This window comes from Neofelis nebulosa, chromosome 16 (genome assembly GCF_028018385.1).
Source record: "Neofelis nebulosa isolate mNeoNeb1 chromosome 16, mNeoNeb1.pri, whole genome shotgun sequence".
Lineage (NCBI taxonomy): Eukaryota > Metazoa > Chordata > Mammalia > Carnivora > Felidae > Neofelis > Neofelis nebulosa.
The window spans coordinates 29,017,972-29,034,389 of NC_080797.1; the positions used below are offsets into that span (position 1 = coordinate 29,017,972).

Genomic DNA, 16,418 nt, shown 5'->3' on the forward strand with positions numbered 1-16,418 from the left:
TTTATTTATTTTTGAGACAGAGAGAGACAGAGCATGAACGGGGGAGGGGCAGAGAGAGAGGGAGACACAGAATCTGAAACAGGCTCCAGGCTCTGAGCAGTCAGCACAGAGCCGGACGTGGGGCTTGAACTCACGGACAGTGAGATCGTGACCTGAGCCGAAGTCGGAAGCTTAACCTACCGAGCCACCCAGGCGCCCCGAGGAGTTTTCTTTATTAGACTAAGTTTTCTTCTATTCCTCAGAAAGTTCTTATCATTAATTGTAATATTTGGTCAAATGCTTTACTGCATTTATTGAGAAGATTATATATATACATATGTATTTTACATACACATATTTATATAAAGACATATAGATTTTCTCATTTATTCTGTTAATATGATGAATTACACTATGTTAAACTAACATTGCATGTCTGATCAAGTAGAATTAATTGATTTGCTATTAAATTTTTCAGGATGTTGCTATTATGATCATGAGGAATACTGGTCCGAATTTCTCTTCTTGCAAGATCTGTACCTTATTTTGGTTTCAGTATTATACTTGTCTAACAAAATGAGAAATGTTCCCTTCTCTATTTTTCTGAAAACATTTGTGTATGATTGATATTATTTCTTAGTTAAATATTGAAAACAATTCATCAATGAAACCATATGAGCCTGTAGTATTTTTGTTGAAGATTTTTTTTTTCTTTTAAATTACAAATTAAGGGGCGCCTGGGTGGCTCAGTCTGTTAAGCGTCCGACTTCAGCTCAGGTCATCATTGCACGATTCATGAGTTCTAGCCCTGCATCGGGCTCTGTGCTGACAGCTCAGAGCCTGGAGCCTGCTTCAGATTCTGTGTCTCCCTCTCTCTCTGCCCCTCCCTTGCTCACACTCTGTCTCTCAAAAATAAATAAATGTTAAAAATTTTTTTTTAAATTACAAATTAAATTGACTAGATAAAGCTATTCAGATTTTCTATTTCTTCTTGAGTCACTTTTGGTAAGCTATATTTTTTGGAGATTTTGTCCAGCTTATGTCATTGAATTTATGTTATAAAGGTCTTCATACTAATTCCTTATTTTTCTTTTAATGTCTTATAGGAACTGTAGTGCTATCTCCTCTTTTATTCCTGATGTTAATTTGAGTTTTTCTTTTCTCATTTCCATGATAAGTCTTGCTAGTGGTTTACTCATTTTAAATGTTAAATTTTTTCTATTTATTGATGTCTATTCTTGTTTTTATTATTTTCTTCTTTCTGCTTACTCTGGGTTTATTTTCCTCATTTTTTTTAGTTTATTAACTCAGAAAGTTAGATGTTGATTTTATATTACTCATTTTGAAATATTTTATAATTTCCTTTGTGGTTTCTTCTTTGTCTCAAAGATTATTTGGAGGTATGTTGTTAAATTTCTAAATATTTGAGGATATTTATTTATATATATATATATTTTAAATATATATATTTATTTATATATTATTATATATATGTAAATATATATATAAATATATATATATATATAAATATAAAAATATTTATTTTTATTGATTTCTTATTTAGTTCCATTATCTCAGATGATATTTTCCATAAGATTTTAATTTCCTGAAATCTTCAGACTTGGTTTTATGGCCCAGAATACGGTCCTTGTGCACTTGAGAAGAATGTATATTCTGTAGTTACTGGGTAGTAGTCTATAAATTGCGAGTGTATCAGGTTGGTTGATAGTGTTATTTAAATCTTCTATATATTTACTTTTTATCTGCTTCTTCTAACACTTACTGAGAGGTGTTAAAATCTCCAGCTATGATTATTTGCCTGTTTATCTCTTCAGTTCTATCAGTTTTCGACTCGTGTATTTTTTTAACTTAAAATTTTTATTTTGAAATAATTCTTTTCATACAAATATTTACTATTGAAGTGCAGTTGATACACAATGTTATATTCATTTCAGGGGTACAACATGGCAATTTGACAATGATTCACATAATTTGAGCCTCTGTTATTCGGTATATACACACTTAGGATTATTTTTATCTTCCCAGGAATTGGTCCTTTTATGTTTATCAAATGCCCCTCTGGTAACACTACTTGTCTTGAAGTCTACTCAGCCTCACATTAATACAACACTCCAGTTTTCTTATGCTCTGTGGTTACAAGGTATATATTTTTCTATCCTTTTAATCTGCGTCTTTGTATTTAGATGACCTCTCTTATAGCATATTGTTGGGTCTTGCTTTTTATTTGGTCTGAAAGTTTCTGCCTTTTAATAGAAATGCTCAGTCCATTTAAACTTAATGTGATTATTGGTATGATTGATTTTAAGTCTATCATCTTTTTAAAAACATTTAATTTGGTTTTTTTTTGCTCTCAGGTCTACAACATAATGATTCGGTATCTGTGTACACTGTAAAATGATAATCACAAGTCTAGCGAACATCTATCACCTTACACAATTACAAACTTTTCTGTGGTGAGAACTGTTAAGATTCACTCTCTTAGCAAGTTTCAAATATGCAATACAGTATAATTACTATAGTCACCATGCTGTATATTACATCTCCATGACTTATTAATTTTATAATTGGAAGTTTGTATATTTTGATCCCATTCTTCCATTTCTCATACCCCGCCCTCCATGTCTGGCAACGACCAACCTGTTTTCTGTATCCATGAGATGGTTTTTTTTTTTTTTTCGTTTTGGTTTTTTTTTTTTAGATTCCACAGATAAATGAGATCATATAGTATTTTTCTTTCTCTGCTTGACTTAATGCTTCTTTTTGTAGCAGCCTAACACAACACTCATTTTATTATCTTATGTTTTTATTTTTCAAAAATTTTAATTAAAAACATTTTTAACTTAAGTACAGTTGACACACAATGCTACATTAGTTTCAGGTATGTAACAGAGACAGTTCAGTTTCTCCATACATTATGCTATCCTCACCACCAGTGTAGCTACCATCTGTCACCGTACAACACTTTTATGGTATCACTGACTGTATTCTCTATGCTATGTCTTTTATTACCTCTCATTCCATCTTTCAAAAAAATTTTTTATTCTCTTTCCTGCCTTATAAGTTAATAAAATAATTTTTAGTATTTCATTTATTTTATAAATTGTGTTTCTAGCTATTGATCATGATGGGGATTTTGTTTTAAAAGAACATGGGAATTAGGTAGAATGATTAAATTCACTTAGAATAATATTTATCAATAAGGGTATCTAAAGCTGTTTCTGGAGACCTATGTGAGCAGCGAATATATCCAGAAGCAAAATTAAAACATGTTAGTCATGGTTGAGACTCCAGAGCTGAGTCTGCAAGCATTTGGATCTTCTCCTTGAATCAGCCTAGGATGCAGGTCCGTGTTATCACTGTCCTTCCATCAAGGCACTCGGTATTGTGAGCAATTTCTATGTTCACTCATTTGTTCAAACTTTATTTCCTGAAATGACTACTATGTTCAAGGTGAGATAACCACTACGAAAGATAAAAGATGTATGAGCAAAGGTTCCTAATTTCAGTAGTATAAAATTTAGTTAAAGGGATAGGACAAGTAAACAAATAACTAATTCTTATAAAGCACAAAGTATAGTATTTGACATATAGTTCTGTGAAAGTTAGTAATAAAATTTTAAATTCTTATTATGCATATAACAATGTGTTAAGTATCATAAATTAGAAATAAAAAAACCCCTAATGTCAATTTGGAAGGATGCTCTATATAGGGTGACAGGTGGATCAGCAAGCATTTTATGAATGAAGCGGCATTTAAGCTGGTTGTTCAAAGACAGGTAGAATTTTGACAGAGGTGTAAGCAGAAGGCATAACAAGAAAAGGAAACAATGAGCAAATGTATGAAGGCAGGAAAATGTCGGTGAGTGTTTAAGAACTGGTGAATATTTTACATTTTAAACACAGGATTAATACAGATAAGAGTATATAGTAAGGCTGGAAAGTGGGTTGGATCCATGCCATTGAGTACTTTAAATGCTAGACTAAGAAGCTGGAAGTTAATTCATTAGGCAACAGGGAGTCATTGGAGGTTTCTGAACAGGGAAATTGAGTGATGAAAGTAAAACCTGATGAAGATTTATTTGGAAGCAGTATATAAAGTCCAGAAGACCGCCAAGGGTGGGGCTGAGCTTCCCCACCAGATATGTCACAAAGGGGTTAGAGGTTAGAGGTGTGCTTAAAAATGAATCCTTTTAGCCCTCAAGGTACTGGGGGCTTGGCATAGCTGTAACTTCAAGGCCTTTCATGTCTAGCCATAAGGAGTTGTGAATTTTTTATCCTAGTATGCGATACAAATTTTTATAATTTTCTGTGCTATGATGTGAAAGAAGCACTAAACCAAAAAACTGGAGAAGACCAGGAAGGTAGTAATCGATATGATGCTGTGAGCAAAGGTCATTGAATGGCCTTTGGGTTCACAATGGCAGGAATGAATATGAGATTGATGGATGTAAGAAACATCATGAAGGTGCAATTAGCAGGATGTAGACTAACTGTACAGAAAATATGCTTCAAAATATCTGTGGAGAAATTCCAAGGTTTAAAAAAGTCTGGGGTATAGAGAAGCTAACAGGTAGGAGAGGTATAGACAGGTCATCAGAGTTGAGAAGTCTGAAACTCTGATACCCAAGTAACTAGTATGGAGATTGAAATAACTGAAGATGGCGGCCAGGAGAACGGAAACTATGATCACTTTTTCTTACTGAGTACCTCTGAAACCCTCAAGAAAGATGTGAAAGTCTCTTGGGGATAAACAGGATTGCTCAGGAACCTCATGCTCACTCAAGTCCTTTCCTCTGGCTTCCAGCACTGACAAAAAATTGTTAAAGGGATGGGGCAGATAAGGGTGAAGGAGATGCCGGCACGTACGCCATAGTGGACACTGGGGCTGCAGAAGAAAAGGGGAGGAGAGGCATGAGAGGGAGACGGATTCCATTTCATACTTTCCCCCACTTCTTAAAAATATCTTCAATGCCTTCTAAATAGTTTTAATGGAAAGTTGATTTGTAGTACACACAGTTGTGAGACCATGGATGCCATTTCATTCTACCTCAACTGTGAAGTAATAAAAAAAATACCAAACATAAAGATGAGGAGGTTTCTAATCACATAAACTCCACAGCACTGAGCTGGAGTCATGGCTTTACCGATTTTTTGAATTCTACAGAAAGGACTAGAAGCTCTACTATGTTTAGTGCAAGGAAAATGTATTCTTTTTGGAAATGAGAATCTTTATAAAGAAAGGAGGGAGTAGCATTTCCCATAGGAATTTTTATTTTTTCAAGAAAAATCTCTTATCTGTTAACTGTATCCTGTGGGACATCAGCTATGGAACATTCGGTTTTGGCAATGTAATAAAAATAGTCATTTCTATGACACACTCTAGGTGAACTTGGGCTCCAAAGCTTCCACCTTCCACCTTCTTTGCCTTCTGTACCTTTGTGGAGATTCTCCAGGGGCTCCAGGACTCCCCTCCGGAAGGAGGCCATGGGGTCTTGAACACAGGACCGAAGGCTCAGCATGCTCTGTAAATGAGGCTCCCGAAGAAGCTGCTCCCGATAGGCTGCCAGCTGAGGTGAGCGGCAGAGCAGGGCAGCAACATTGTGGACAAATTCTGGTACCAGGCAGGTGTAGGCATTATCTGCTTGGCAATAGTGATAGGCAACCACCTACAACAGAAGGATGAGAATACAAATAAACAGGTTTACTGGGAACAAGAGCCATGGTTATTGTATGATCATTCTAGAACACTGTCTTCTGTCTCCCCGTTCCTCAACTTTTTCAAGTGAAAACAAAGGCTGCTATCTTAGAAACTGCCTGATTTATCTAAGATCAGAAATCTGATACAATATTTCTATTGTATACATATATCATAATTCACAATTAAAATTTATAAATGCAAACTGAGTTTTGGATTAGAAGATTCCTTTGCAGGATGTGGGTTTTGGATTATAAGAGATAGGAAATAAGACTGAGAATAAAGATTTACATTAATCTCTCTAATAGGTACTGAGCACGGAACAGTAAAGGAAAAAGTCCAATCTTGTAACAAAGCATTAGGAATAAAATAATCACAGGAAAATCATGTTAATCTCAATAACCACATATACTTATTAAGTCCTTACTTTTTAAAATGTGCTTTATTTAAAAAAAAAATTTTTTTTAACGTTTATTTTTGAGACAGAGAGAGACAGAGCATGAACGGGGGAGGGGCAGAGAGAGAGGGAGACACAGAATCTGAAACAGGCTCCAGGCTCTGAGCAGTCAGCACAGAGCCCGATGCGGGGCTCGAACTCACAGACCGCGAGATCGTGACCTGAGCCGGAGTCGGACGCTTAACCGACTGAGCCACCCAGGCGCCCCAAAATTAATGTGCTTTATAAATAGCTTTATAAAAAATAATTCAGATTTAAGAATTAACATTAAATATTTTCTAGCATCCAGAGACAATCAGAATTCGATGAGAGGAAAAAAGAAAGGAGCGAGAGTTTTGTTAGATGCAGGTCTTAAATTCAAAGAACTTTAGAAAATGTGTGAGTCTTAATATCATCCAGGATCTAGGCTGTGTGGCTGGAACCTGGTTTTAACCTCTAGGGTGTTTTTTTGGTCAGAATTTGCACAGAGCTCACTCCATACCTCCTGGTTGTTTTCTTTGCCTCAAGACCAAGTGCAGAGAGTGTTTTTGTTTTTTTTTTTTAATGTATTTTTTAATGTTTATTTCTTTTTGAACGAGAGCGAGAGAGTGAGCGCAAGTTGGGAGGGGCAGAGAGAGGGAGACACAGAATCTGAAGCAGCTTCCAGGCTCTGAGCTGTCAGCACAGATCCTGACACAGGGCTCGAACCCATGAACTGCGAGATCATGACCTGAGCTGAAGTCGGACACTCAACCGAATGAGCCACCCAGGTGTGCCGAGGGTGGTTTTAATCTACAGCACTCTGTTGACTGAATATTACTCACAAAAGTGATGGGACTGAGGAGGTAACATGAAATTGGGAGGGGAGATTTAGCCTCAATATATAGAAAGTACTCAGCATGGAGCTCAGCACAAAGTAGGTCCACAGTGATGTTAGCGGATGCTGCCATCATCATCATCATCATCGCCCTCCTCCTCCTCTCCATCATCATCATCATCATCATCATCATCATCAAGATTCTGTATAGTCTCTCTTTTTTTTAGCTACTGGCTTTGCGTCTTTAGGCAGCTGAAAATTGCCCTAGGAGATATAGATATACCACTGGGACTTCAGTTCTTCTATCATTTCTCAGAGAACAATCATCCATTAAAGTGTTCAATTCTGAAAAGGCTCCTGACCTATAGGTATGGTCATCTTTAACAAATACTAGAAATGTCACTTAAAAAAAAAAAAACAACTGAAATCCTTCTCATTAAGCATACACACAAAACCTTAATATGGGGAGATGTTACTATACACATAAGACTGATGATAGGAATTGCTTCTGAGTGAAGCAATGATATCTGAACACAATATTGAACTGGAAATAAGAAGTTATATTCTAAAAATCTCCACTCTTTTCTTCAGATGGATTGGTCACTGCTTTACTGCCTATCACAAGCACAATATAAGGAACCAAAGAGAAAACCTGGCAGCAATTGCTCTGTTCTCTCAATGAACAGTGAATGTCAGTGGTTATATCTGCATGGATACAAATATCCACTTCATAAGAAGCAAACAGCAAACCTCTGAATCAATAAGAACTTTCATCATATTTTACCTCAATTGATTCCACATGTGGAGGCCGCACAGCTAAGAAAATCAGCTGTAACTTACCCTTTACCTAAAGTGATGGGATAGAAGTTGGAAGATAAAAATTCTAAAATTTAGGAAGAGGTTTCTCTTACTGGTTTTATTAAAAATCACCTGTGCTCTTGGCTGAGTGAGGTTTTATCTAACAAAGATACCCCTTCTGTGGTTACCTTTCTCTTAATTTAAAATATTTCTTTGGCATTCCAAATATAAAATCTCGACTGCTTTGCTCGATTCAAGAAGAAAGACCATTCAACATCACAAAATATGAAGTGTGGCTCAAAATAGGTTATTTACTAGACATTTCAAAGTAGTTGTGCAGCACACAATACATACACAGTAATTTACAAACATCTGTACATTTGTCCAAACTATTTGGTACTTCCTCCAAATTATCTATTGACCTCATTTACAACTTTTCCTACATATAAAATAGGAAACAAGTCTGGTAATGTGGTTTTTTCCTTCAGTCTCTCATCGTGCCAGTGTTCAGTGGTATTAGATCCCTCCCTACAGCTTTGAGAAAGTTATCACAGCCACCTATATTCAGTCACTATTATTCCAACTTCTTGGAAGTGATTCAGAATTAGTCCACCCCTAGTAAACCAGTGGGTGAAACCTTTCTCCTTGGGAACTTTTGTCTCTCCTGGTGATGTGTTGAAATTTCATTTTCAGCTATGTCTGTCATATTAATTTTTCTCCATCTCAAGTTTTTACGTTAAATCTCTATACTTTTTGTTGAAATAATTCTATTCAAAGTATGCCCAATATGACCAGAATTATATTAATTCTTTGGGGAAGACAGCAAGTAAATTTTAGATTACTCCTATGAGGGGAAGAAAGAAAAGGGTAGGTTTGTAGGCTATATAGACAAAAGAAAAGACCAGAGGTCAGTATAGCTTTGGGTATAAAGAGCTCTGATTTGGGGTATCTGGCTGGCTCAGTTGGTGGAACATGTGACTCTTGATCTCAGAGTTGTGGGTTTGAGCCTCACACTGGGTGTAGAGATTACTTAAACAATAAAATCTCAAAAAAAAAAAAAAGCTTTGACTTAATGCTGTATACAAGAAATCATAAAATGAAGTATAATCCTCATCAAAGGCCCTAATCGAATGACTGAGTGGCAGGAAATCTGTCCGGTTTGCGTTACAAGTCCCAGGCCTTCACTCTCCAAAGACCATTTTCCACTTTAAAGAAATGAATAATCTGTGACAGGACTAAGCTAATCTCATATAAAGAAAAGACAGCTCTATGTGGAATTCATTTGGACATAAATATCCGATTTGCATAATGACTGGCATTTGTATCATTTAAATTCTAATGCTGCAAGTGCTCTCCCTCAGGTCTGCTCTCATACTCTTACTCCCTGTCTTCTTTTCATCACTTTTTGAATCTCCTCATCCCCACCTGATTTCTTGCTCAGCGCATCGCTTCCAACACGTTAGTGTGGCTTCCAAGATTTCCAGGGACCAGGAGGTTCAGTATGAATAATGACCTTCTCTTCCCTTTCCCTGTCCCCCAACTCTAATCCTCACTCAGGCTGGAAGCTAAGAATAGCTCCCAGACTTGGGTTCTGCCTCAGTAATTTTCCAGCTCAGAGCTCTACTTTTTTTTTTTTTTTTTGGCAGTAAGAGTTTTATTTACTTTTTAACTTTTTATTTTGAACTAATTTTAGACTTTCAGAAATGTTGCAAAAGTAGTACACAGAATTTCCGTATATCCCTCACCCAGCTTCTCTTTTTATTAATATCTTACATAACCAAAGAATGATTATTAGAGCTAGGAAATAACACTGGCATAGTATTGTTAAGTAAAGGCATTATTCAGATTTTACTAGTTTTCCACTAATGTCCTTTTTCTGCAACAAGATTCTATCCAGGACCCTGTACTGCATTTATTGTTGCTATTTCTCCTCAGACTCCTGTAGTCTGTAAGAGCTCTTTGGTATTTGTCTTCATGACCTTGACACTTTCGAAGACTAGTGACCAGTTATTCTGGTGAATGTCAATCTGAGTTTGTCTGATGCCTTCCTCATAATCCAACTGAGACTTTTGGGCAAGAATACCACAAAAACAATGTTGTGTCCTTCTCATGGATCATATCATGGGGTCATGATGTTAACATGTCTTGTCACTGGTGATGCCGACCTTCATCACCTTGGTTAAGGTAAAGATTTCTGCCAGATTTCTGTACTATAAAGTTACTCTCTCTCCCTTCGTAGTTAATAAATATCTTGGGGGAGACACTTTGAAACAATGCAAATCCTGTTTCTCCTCAAACTTTTGCCCACTAACTTTAGTATCCATCAGTGGATCTTGTCTGTAACAATTATCACGTGGTGTTTGCCTAATAGTGATTTTCTATTTCCTTCTTTCCTTCTACATTTATTATTGGAATTCTACTGGAATAAAGAGCTGTCCCTTCTCTCTCATCTATTTACTTGAGTGATTTAATATATATGGACTTATTTTATTCCATTGGTTATACCCAATACTGTATTTATTTTGTTGCTCACTTTGGTCTGGCTTTGGACATTAGGATCTCCTTCGGGTTGGTGTCTGGGCTCTTTCAAGAAGCACCCCCCCCCCCAATCTTTTTAAAAGCACTTCCTTGTTTTCTGGTATCAGAAGATGCTCCAGGCTCATCTTGTATTTACCCTGCCCCAGACCTGGCATCATCTAACCTCTTCAGAGCCCTGGTTTCTTTTACTGGAGAATGATGTTAGAAAACAAGATCTGAATTAGTTAGGTGTGCATATTGCTACTGAAGTAACTGTGATTTGGGGCCCTCTCAGTGGAGAGAGCTAGGAAATGCATGTAATATATTAACTCACATATGAAGATTTATCTATATTGCTGTATCTCTCTCTCTATATATCTATAGAAATATCTATAGATATATATATTAAAAACTGTGAGTATATACTAATACCTCAGATTTCAATTCAGTATCACCTGGCTCTCTTTAGATTTCCTTTTCTTCATCTGTTAACTTCTTTCTCCAACAATGAGAAACCTGGTCTTGCTATTTACAATACATTTATTTATTCAATCATTCCTAATAAATACATGAAGGATTTTCAAAACTGTGAGCCATACTCCTGTGAGAAAACATTTATTAACTAGAATATAGCATTTATGCACAGTTCTTTTTTGTCTTTAGCCTTACGGTATTCAGTCAAGATGTTACCTTCCAAACTTATTTCTTTTCTCCTCTGCCTTCTTCAGTGTGGTCATGTTATTTATGTGAAATACAGTTGGGTGTATTTGTGAGTGTTTGTATTACACTTTGGGCTCCCCAGCCCCCACATACTGGTTATTTTTAATTATTTTTTGGGTAAGTGAAACATTACCATGTTTCTAAGAGTCACAGCTATACGAAAAGATATATTCAGAGAAGTGTCACTTACTCTTCATCCCTATACCCCATTCTCATTACCCATTTCTTTCTACTCTCCTTCTTTCCTACCCATCTTGCTTTAGGTAACCAGTATCTTTTCTTTCTGGTTTATCCTTCCTACATTTCTTTTGGACAAATAAGCAGGTACACATGTATTTTTTTTATATCCCTTTCTTTATTATATGAAAGTTAGCATCCCATCAACACTCCTTTGTACTTGCCTCCCCACCTAACAGTACATCCTGAAAATACCAATGGTAATTACTGATACACAAGAATTGGCACTAAGAACTTTGTCAAATCAAGAGGTTTTTCAAGAACACTTTTAACTCACATATATTAGCTTACCTCATCAAAATACTAATTGATTTCAAAATCTTATTGAAAAGGTTTCTGCTTACTGGCTTGTTATAGCGAGAGGCAAGACTGCTGGCTTCTGCTCTAGGCTACTAAGAACAAATTGTATACTTGAAATGTAACACATGGCACAATTACCAGGATAATATTTAATTTTAATCTAAGGTGCGATTTCTTGTACAAAATTTACTATAAACTTAAAAATATCCCATCTCTAGGTGCAAAAAGGTGCATTCATATTTTGCTTAAGGAAGAAATAATCATGAAATTTAAATTATGTTCTTTGAGTAAGTGTAAACAATCACTAATTTCCTATTTATAATATTTAACATTTTCCAAATCTTGAACATAAACATTAATTTTAATTTAAAGGGCCATTTCGTATACAATGTTTAATATAAATTAAAAAATATCCCATCTATAGGCACAAAAATGATTTATTTATACGGTATTTTGCTTAAGATAGACACAAGCATGGAATTTAAAATGAGATCACCTCTTAAGTAAGTGTAGTCACTAATTTCCTGCTAACAATATGTAACATTTTCTGAATATTGAACATAAACATCTTGAGATTCTTTCTCTTGATGAGAGAGAGACTAAGAAGTGACAACAATCCCTGAGCTCTTTTCAGCACTCGTCACGATCTGACATATTACATGTTTGTTTGCTGGCTTTTCCCACCGCGAGAACGTGGGCCATGTAACAGCAGGGATTGTTGTCTGTTCTGTTCACCACCTTAACTTCAGGCTTGTATTAGAGTCATTCCACACATCAATTCTAAGTGAGTATGTGAGTGACTAATGATGGAAGGACTTCAGCATTCAGTGTACAGTATTTCCAAGGTGACATTTATTTAGATTCTTTTAAAGAAGAGGCTGGAACTAGTTTATACAAACTATTTAGAAAAAAAAAAACGATCTTTTTTTAAAGTTGCACTGAGTTAGCAATGAATATGAGGGAAATCTCAGACTGTTTTCAGAAGGCCCACTGATAAGTGGAGACACTTAAAAATGCAGTTGGGGGAAATGTGCTGTTTTGGGCTCTGGGTGGACTGGATTTCCATGAAGAAGTTAGAACTTTATGGTATTGCAGATGACTCTGTTCCTCATTAGTAATTAACCATGCCAAGAAATTTCTTTAAATACTGGAGACAGACATTTTAAACTCTTGTTCTTCTCTTGAAAATCCTCAAAAATATGGAGAATAAGGAAGAGAAATGCGAACTCCACCTATAGGGATATCTATCTATGACCTCAGCTTATAACATATAAGGATGGAAAGTGGATATAGGTTTCATAAATGACTTAACAAATAGAATTAGGTGAAACAAATGCCTGCTGGAAGTAATAACAACAGGACTAAACCAAAGCAGCTGTAAAACCTCAGAAAAGCATGAGGTTGGAAGCACCAGGTCCTGTGCAAGAGGGGGGTGAGGAAGGGAACTGAAAATACAGAAATTATTTGAAGTTTATACAAGGTTTATACTAGATGCTAACAGAATAAATGGAAAAAAGACCCAAGAAAAAAGTTGATAAAAAAGAAGTCCCTAAAAGTTTCTGGAGAGAAAAACAGGTATAAAGAACTAGGAATAAGAATAATTATTTAGTAACAAAATTATTAGAAGCTCAAGACAATGGAGCAATGCCTTCACAATTCTGAGGGAAAATTATTTTTAACCTAGAATTATGTTGTGTCAAATAAAGAGTAATGTATGAGAATGGAATAAAGATACTTTTAGAAACATTAAGTTTCAAAAACTTACCTCCTGTGCATTCTTTCTTAGGAAGCCACTGGTGGACGTGTTCCACCAAAATGAGGAATAAAATCAAGAAAGATGATGATGTGGGAGCAAACACAGAAGAGAAGTAATGGGAATTTCCAGGATAACAACTAGCCTTGAGAACATCCTAGGTCCAGCCTGAGCTGAGATGGACGTCTCAGGGGAAATGACACTGATGTGTAAACTTGTACCAAGAGGCTTTTTACAAAGTTATTAAGGATTATGGATTATAGCGATAGGTTTAAAAAAGAATAAGCCAATTTAATTTAATTTAATTTAATTTAGTTTAATTTAATTTGTAAGTAGGCTACATACACAATGTGGGGCTTGAATTCATGACCCCTAGCAAGAGTTACATGCTCTTCTGACTGAGCCAGCTAGGCGCCTCCCCCACCACAGCAAGAATAAGCAAATTTTAAAGTGAGGCATTTCAAATCCCAGGAAAAACAAAATTGCTCAGGAAGGACATATTATCCTTGGTTCCACAGTGAACCATATGTGCACAGTACTAATACTGAAGATATTATAATGTGGATTCTGACAAAAATCATGATATAACCATACTGAAATGGTGGAGGGAGGAAGGAAAATGAAAGATGTAAAAGTCTCAACATCCTTAACAAGCAGCAACAGATAACATATAAAAATGATGAAAAAAGTTACAGCAGTATATGAATATTATTTAGAAACAGTGGAGGTAAAGATCAGAAGAACAGCCCTAAGAGTTGAAAGTGGTGCCTTTGGGGAGAGGGTGGGGTGAGGAGGGGAAAAGAATTGCTGGGTTTTATTTTAAGTCTTTGAGTATTATTTAATTTTCAAAAATCATGCATATGTTACTTTGATTAAAATAGAAATTTAAAACTCAAAAACCTAAAAAATATTATGGACAGTATAGTATGGCAGGAAGAGTTCTGAATAGGAGTGAAAATAAAAAACTGCTGAGTGCTAATACTGTGATCTTGGGAAAATCATATAACTTCTTCGAGTCTCGACTTCCTTATCTATTCATTATGGGACTCTGGTTATTTCTGAGGGCCTTTCAAACAAAAAGGCTCTGATTCCATAATAACAAAGCATTTTTCTAGGAGCCGGAAGAGAAAATTTTCCCCAGGGTCTCATGGTATAGCTGTATACATTTTGTCCACTTTGCCAAGGGTCCCCCTACCTTTGCCCCTTGGGGTTACAATGGAGCTGGCATGTCTGCACCCTGGGAGCCCTACTGTACCTGTGAGGCTAGTCTCCGCATGGCCTCCTCCTGCCGCCTGCGCATTTCTGGGGTCCCTGGGCAGCTTCCACTGGGGATGGACGAGTGGGCTGAGGGTGGCTGTGTGAGTGGCAGCTCTCTGTTGGCGTCCACATCTGGATTAAAAAGATGAGATGTTTGCATGAGATAATCATAAAACCCTGAATTAAAGGAAGATTGGTTAAACTCCATTTGTTCTATTATCCAGCAATTCTACTCCTAGGTATGGACCCAAGAGAAATAAAAACTTATATCCACACAAAACCTGTACACAGATGTTCAAAGAAGCAAGATTCATAATAGTGCAAAAGTGAAAACAACCCAAATGTCTACCGATGAACAGTTAAAATATGGAATATCCATACAATGGAATAGTACTTGATGATAAAATGAAACGAGATACCAATACATGCTACAATATGGATAACCCTTGAAAATATTATACTCAAAGAAGTCAGTTACAAAAGACCATATATTGTATGACTCTTTATATGAAATTCCCAGAATAGGGAGATCCGTAGGAACAAAAAACAAATCAGTGGTTATGTAGGGGTAGAGGCAGGCAGTTAAGGGGAGAATAGAGATTGATCACTAATGGGCATTTCTTTTAGGGAGGACAAAAGTGTTCTAACATTAGATTATGGTGACAGCTGTACAAGTCTGTGAATATACTAAAAAGCACTGAGTTGAACAATTTAAATGGGTGAACTGTGTGGTATGTGAATTACAGCTTAATAAAACTGTTTTTAAAAAATTCCACTTGTTCATGTTACTTAGGAAATGTCTTATCTCCACTAGGAATTACAGACTATATACATGACTACAGACCACAGTACAAATGGGTACACCAAAGTAAGGGGATTGTTGATGGTCAAGAGCCACTGGAAAGGAGGAGGAATAGGGGAAGGGAGTCCTCACTGAACTCCTCACCCGAGGACTGAATGGAGACTTCTTCTGTCTGCTGGGAGAGTAAATGCTCTGGTCACTGGAGCCAAGTTCAGAATAACTGGAGGAGGGTACGAGTGGGTGGCAGCAGTGGAAAAAGACTGAAAATGTGTGAGTGGAGGTGAAGCGCAGTGACTGTCGATGCATCATTTCTGTGGCTCACTCCTTCTCCCCACTGCATTCCCCTTTATCTGATATTTGATTTTGGGGGCAATTATTGCCCAAATGCCCTCTGGCTTCTCGCTACTGCCTTTTGGAGATGGCCTCCTTTTTTTCTGAGTATCTTAACTCTCTGGTATTCGGGGAACAGGAGAAATAAGTTAACAGGTAGGCAGCAGTCGATGGGCAGCAGCAAAACAGACTACTGACATGAGCAGAGCAGGGAGCGTGGGGTGACTTACTGAACAGCTGTTTGGGGGGTTGGCAGCTGTTGGCAAATGTCAAATCCAAATCATAACTATACTGACTCTTAGTGATGGGGAAAGATAGTCTTGTATTAGAGCTTTCCTGACTACTGTACTGAGTATACTTGTAGTTAATGTAATAATGCCTAAATTACACAACGGGTCTATTTTTACAAAATGTTTTTGTTCTTTGTGTGTATGTACTAGGGGGTGGCTGATGACGATGGTGGTGGAGCCTGACGGGGGAGTCAGGTTTGGGAAGGGGTGTAGGCGGAAAGCAGATGACAGGCTAGTGCCTGCCTTGACAGCTTTTCTGTACCTTCCCAGGGAAATGACAAGGAGGGGGTGGGCTGGGGGCTGAGTGTCTGTGGGGGAAGGACAGAGCCAGGCAGTGTGGTACCGCAGGCTACACTGCTCACGTCTTCCACAGCGGTGCTGCTCAGTGTGGAGGAGACAGGGGTAGAAGAGAGAAGACAGATGATGCAGAGATGGGAGCGCCAACGATTTTCTACCTCGTTTTCAT

At 36.9% G+C, this 16,418-nt stretch overlaps 1 protein-coding gene across 11 annotated transcripts in view; it reads right to left on the minus strand.

Moving 5' to 3' along the window:
- TANC2 (tetratricopeptide repeat, ankyrin repeat and coiled-coil containing 2) overlaps positions 1 to 16,418 on the minus strand; it is a 364,297-nt gene that overhangs the window by 81,157 nt on the left and 266,722 nt on the right. For all 11 annotated transcript variants that reach the window (XM_058703494.1, XM_058703493.1, XM_058703491.1 and 8 more), the window contains 2 exons: positions 14,529 to 14,662; positions 5,435 to 5,666 (listed from right to left, as the gene is read on the minus strand). In XM_058703494.1, the coding sequence (XP_058559477.1) occupies positions 5,435 to 5,666; positions 14,529 to 14,662 (366 nt within the window). The remainder of the gene's footprint in view (positions 1 to 5,434; positions 5,667 to 14,528; positions 14,663 to 16,418) is intronic.